Source organism: Pteropus vampyrus, unplaced genomic scaffold (genome assembly GCF_000151845.1).
Source record: "Pteropus vampyrus isolate Shadow unplaced genomic scaffold, Pvam_2.0 Scaffold1975, whole genome shotgun sequence".
NCBI classification, from domain to species: Eukaryota; Metazoa; Chordata; class Mammalia; order Chiroptera; family Pteropodidae; genus Pteropus; species Pteropus vampyrus.
In genome coordinates, this window is record NW_011890756.1 from 5,997 (window position 1) to 8,317 (window position 2,321).

Sequence of the window (2,321 nt, forward strand, 5' to 3'; positions counted from 1 at the left end):
GAGTGGCTCATCTTCCCCAGAGCTGCAGGCATCTTGTCACGTGCTCATCCAAGTCACAGCGTCCCCAGCTCATGGTGAAGGGAACCATGAGTGGTTCATTTGTCCCAGTGACTGGGACCCTGCCTGAGGTCCAAGCCCCAGGCTGCCACCTTTTTCCAACCTGGGTCATCGTGTGCCCAGTCGGGGGCAGAAGGTGCTGGACTTCCCGTCCATGGTGACCAAGAAGAGGAAAGGCGGGGAGAGGCCTGTCTCCACGAGCCTCTCGGCTCCCGTGATTCTTGCGCCCGCCCCGCACACGTGGCTCATGGCAGGGGGCGAACCCACTGATTCGGGAGCCGGGGGTCCCAGGGGAAACCAGAGAGCTCCTACCCACTCAGGCTTCTAGAGGCGCCGGGCGACAGGCACCTTGGCCCCGGGGGCAGCGAGCAAGGCTGGGCTGGGGCCACGCTTGACTCCCGTGCCCGCCTCTCTCCTCCTCCAGGGAACGGCTATGTCAGTGCCCGGGCCTCCCCTGGCCTGCTCCCCGTGGCCAATGGCAACAGTTTAAACAAGGTCGTCCCTGCCAAGTCTCCGCCCCCACCCACCCACGGCGCCCAGCTCGGAGCCCCCAGCCGCAAGCCCGACCTGAGGGTCATCACGTCCCAGGGAGGAAAGGGGTTAATGCACCACTTGGTGAGTGGGGGTCCGGGCAGGGGCCTGGGAGTGGGAGAACGGGCGGTTACGACTTCTCAGAAGGCGGAAGGCAGAAGTACCAGCCTCAGGGACGGGAGATGGGAGAGGAGGCTCTGGCCGGGAGGGTGGGAGCCGGGCCCGAAGTCCCCCCGGGGCGCGGGGAGCAGCGCTGTGCTTCAGGCTGCGGAGGCGTGTGGGGTGGCCGGGGGCAGGGGTGCGGGGCCGGAGGCCGGACCCTGAACCGTCCCTCGGTTTTATTTCTGCTCTCAGACTGAGGACCATTTAGACCTGGTAAGTGAGGTGGTGAGACGTTTGCTGTGGCTTTGCGTTTGGGGCGGCCCGCGGCCCCGCGGCCCCCGCGGAGTTTGTGTGTGTCCTTGTCACTTCGCCCGCGTGCATCGCATGTGCTGTTCATTTGGTTGTTTGCCAGGAGCTGTGCTCAGATACCGAGGTGGATGGGCGAGGCTGAGAGGTCGGACGTGCATGTGTGTGTGCACGTGTGTACACGGGTGTCTCTGTGACGTCGCGTTCGTACAGACACACCGCCCCCCGCACGTGTGCGAGGGGGTAGGCCAGCTCCAGGCCCTGTGTGGGGCGGGCCCCAGGGAGCTTGGATTAGGCGCCTGGGCCCGAGGCTGGCCTGCACCTGTTCTCCGGGTCCCACCGACCCAGGGACCCAGGGACCCAGGGCAGGCCCCGTGGGAGCGAACCGGCCGGACGGGAAGAGCCGTCTCCAGGGCGGACCGCGACGTCCCTGCACGGGGACGCGCTCTTGGCCAGCCCCGGCACGGCACGCAGGCGCCCACGGCCCACCACCCCCTCTTGCTCACAAAGCCCAGCCGGGAGCGGGCAGGGGCGCCTCCCCCCACCTCCTGACGGGAGGCCAGAGAGGCTGGAAAAGGCAGGCAGGCTTTGGCGGCCGGCACGGCGGCTGTCTCGGCCCCAGCGTGGAGCTGGAATAAACAAGTGAGTCAGCGGCAGATGGAGCTGGCAGCCCACACACGTGTGTGCAGACACGCAGGCACACGCGTCCCCTCGCAGATGCCAGCTCGCCTCCAGCGGGCAGGCGCCGCGGCGTGCCCCGCAGTGTGCCGGCCGAGGAGGGCCGGGCGGACGCGGCCTGTCCCTTCTGCTCAGAGCAGGGGCCGCGGGGCCGGTGCACGTGCCCACCTCTCCGCGTGTCTGCAGGTGTGACCGGGCGTGCGTGACCTGTTTCCGTGGGTCTCGGTGTCCGTGTGACCGCACCAGCACATGCTCGTGTGTCTCGGGACCTCCGTGCCGAACACCCCACTGGGCCTCGGGACTCAGGGCCCCCGCCAGGCCTTAGAGTGGGAGGCCAGGACCGAGCAGCGCCCCCGTCCCCCTGACCGCCAGTTTTCTCCCACAGAACAACGCCCAGCGCCTCGGGGTCTCCCAGTCCACGCACTCACTCACCACGCCAGTGGTCTCCGTGGCAACGCCGAGCTTACTCAGCCAGGGGCTCCCCTTCTCCTCCATGCCCACTGCCTACAACACAGGTGAGAGCGTTCGGGGGCCTCGGCGCAGGGGAGGGGCCCGAGAGGGGGACACCCTAGTCTGAGGAAGGCCATCGATTGGGGGAGCCCCCACTTAATCCAGGTTGCCACGTTTAGCCAATAGGAACGTGGAAC

General features: G+C 67.7%; 1 protein-coding gene across 1 annotated transcript; it reads left to right on the top strand.

Annotated features, from left to right (window-relative positions):
* Nucleotides 1-327: 327 nt before the first annotated feature.
* On the top strand, nucleotides 328-2,311 carry LOC105310305 (myocyte-specific enhancer factor 2D-like; the record flags this gene model as incomplete). The annotated part of the gene is made up of 3 exons (XM_011386488.2): nucleotides 328-672; nucleotides 943-963; nucleotides 2,060-2,311. Coding segments are annotated over 3 exons (558 nt in total), but the record flags the coding sequence as incomplete, so codon positions are not given.
* Between the last annotated feature and the right edge of the window lie 10 nt (nucleotides 2,312-2,321).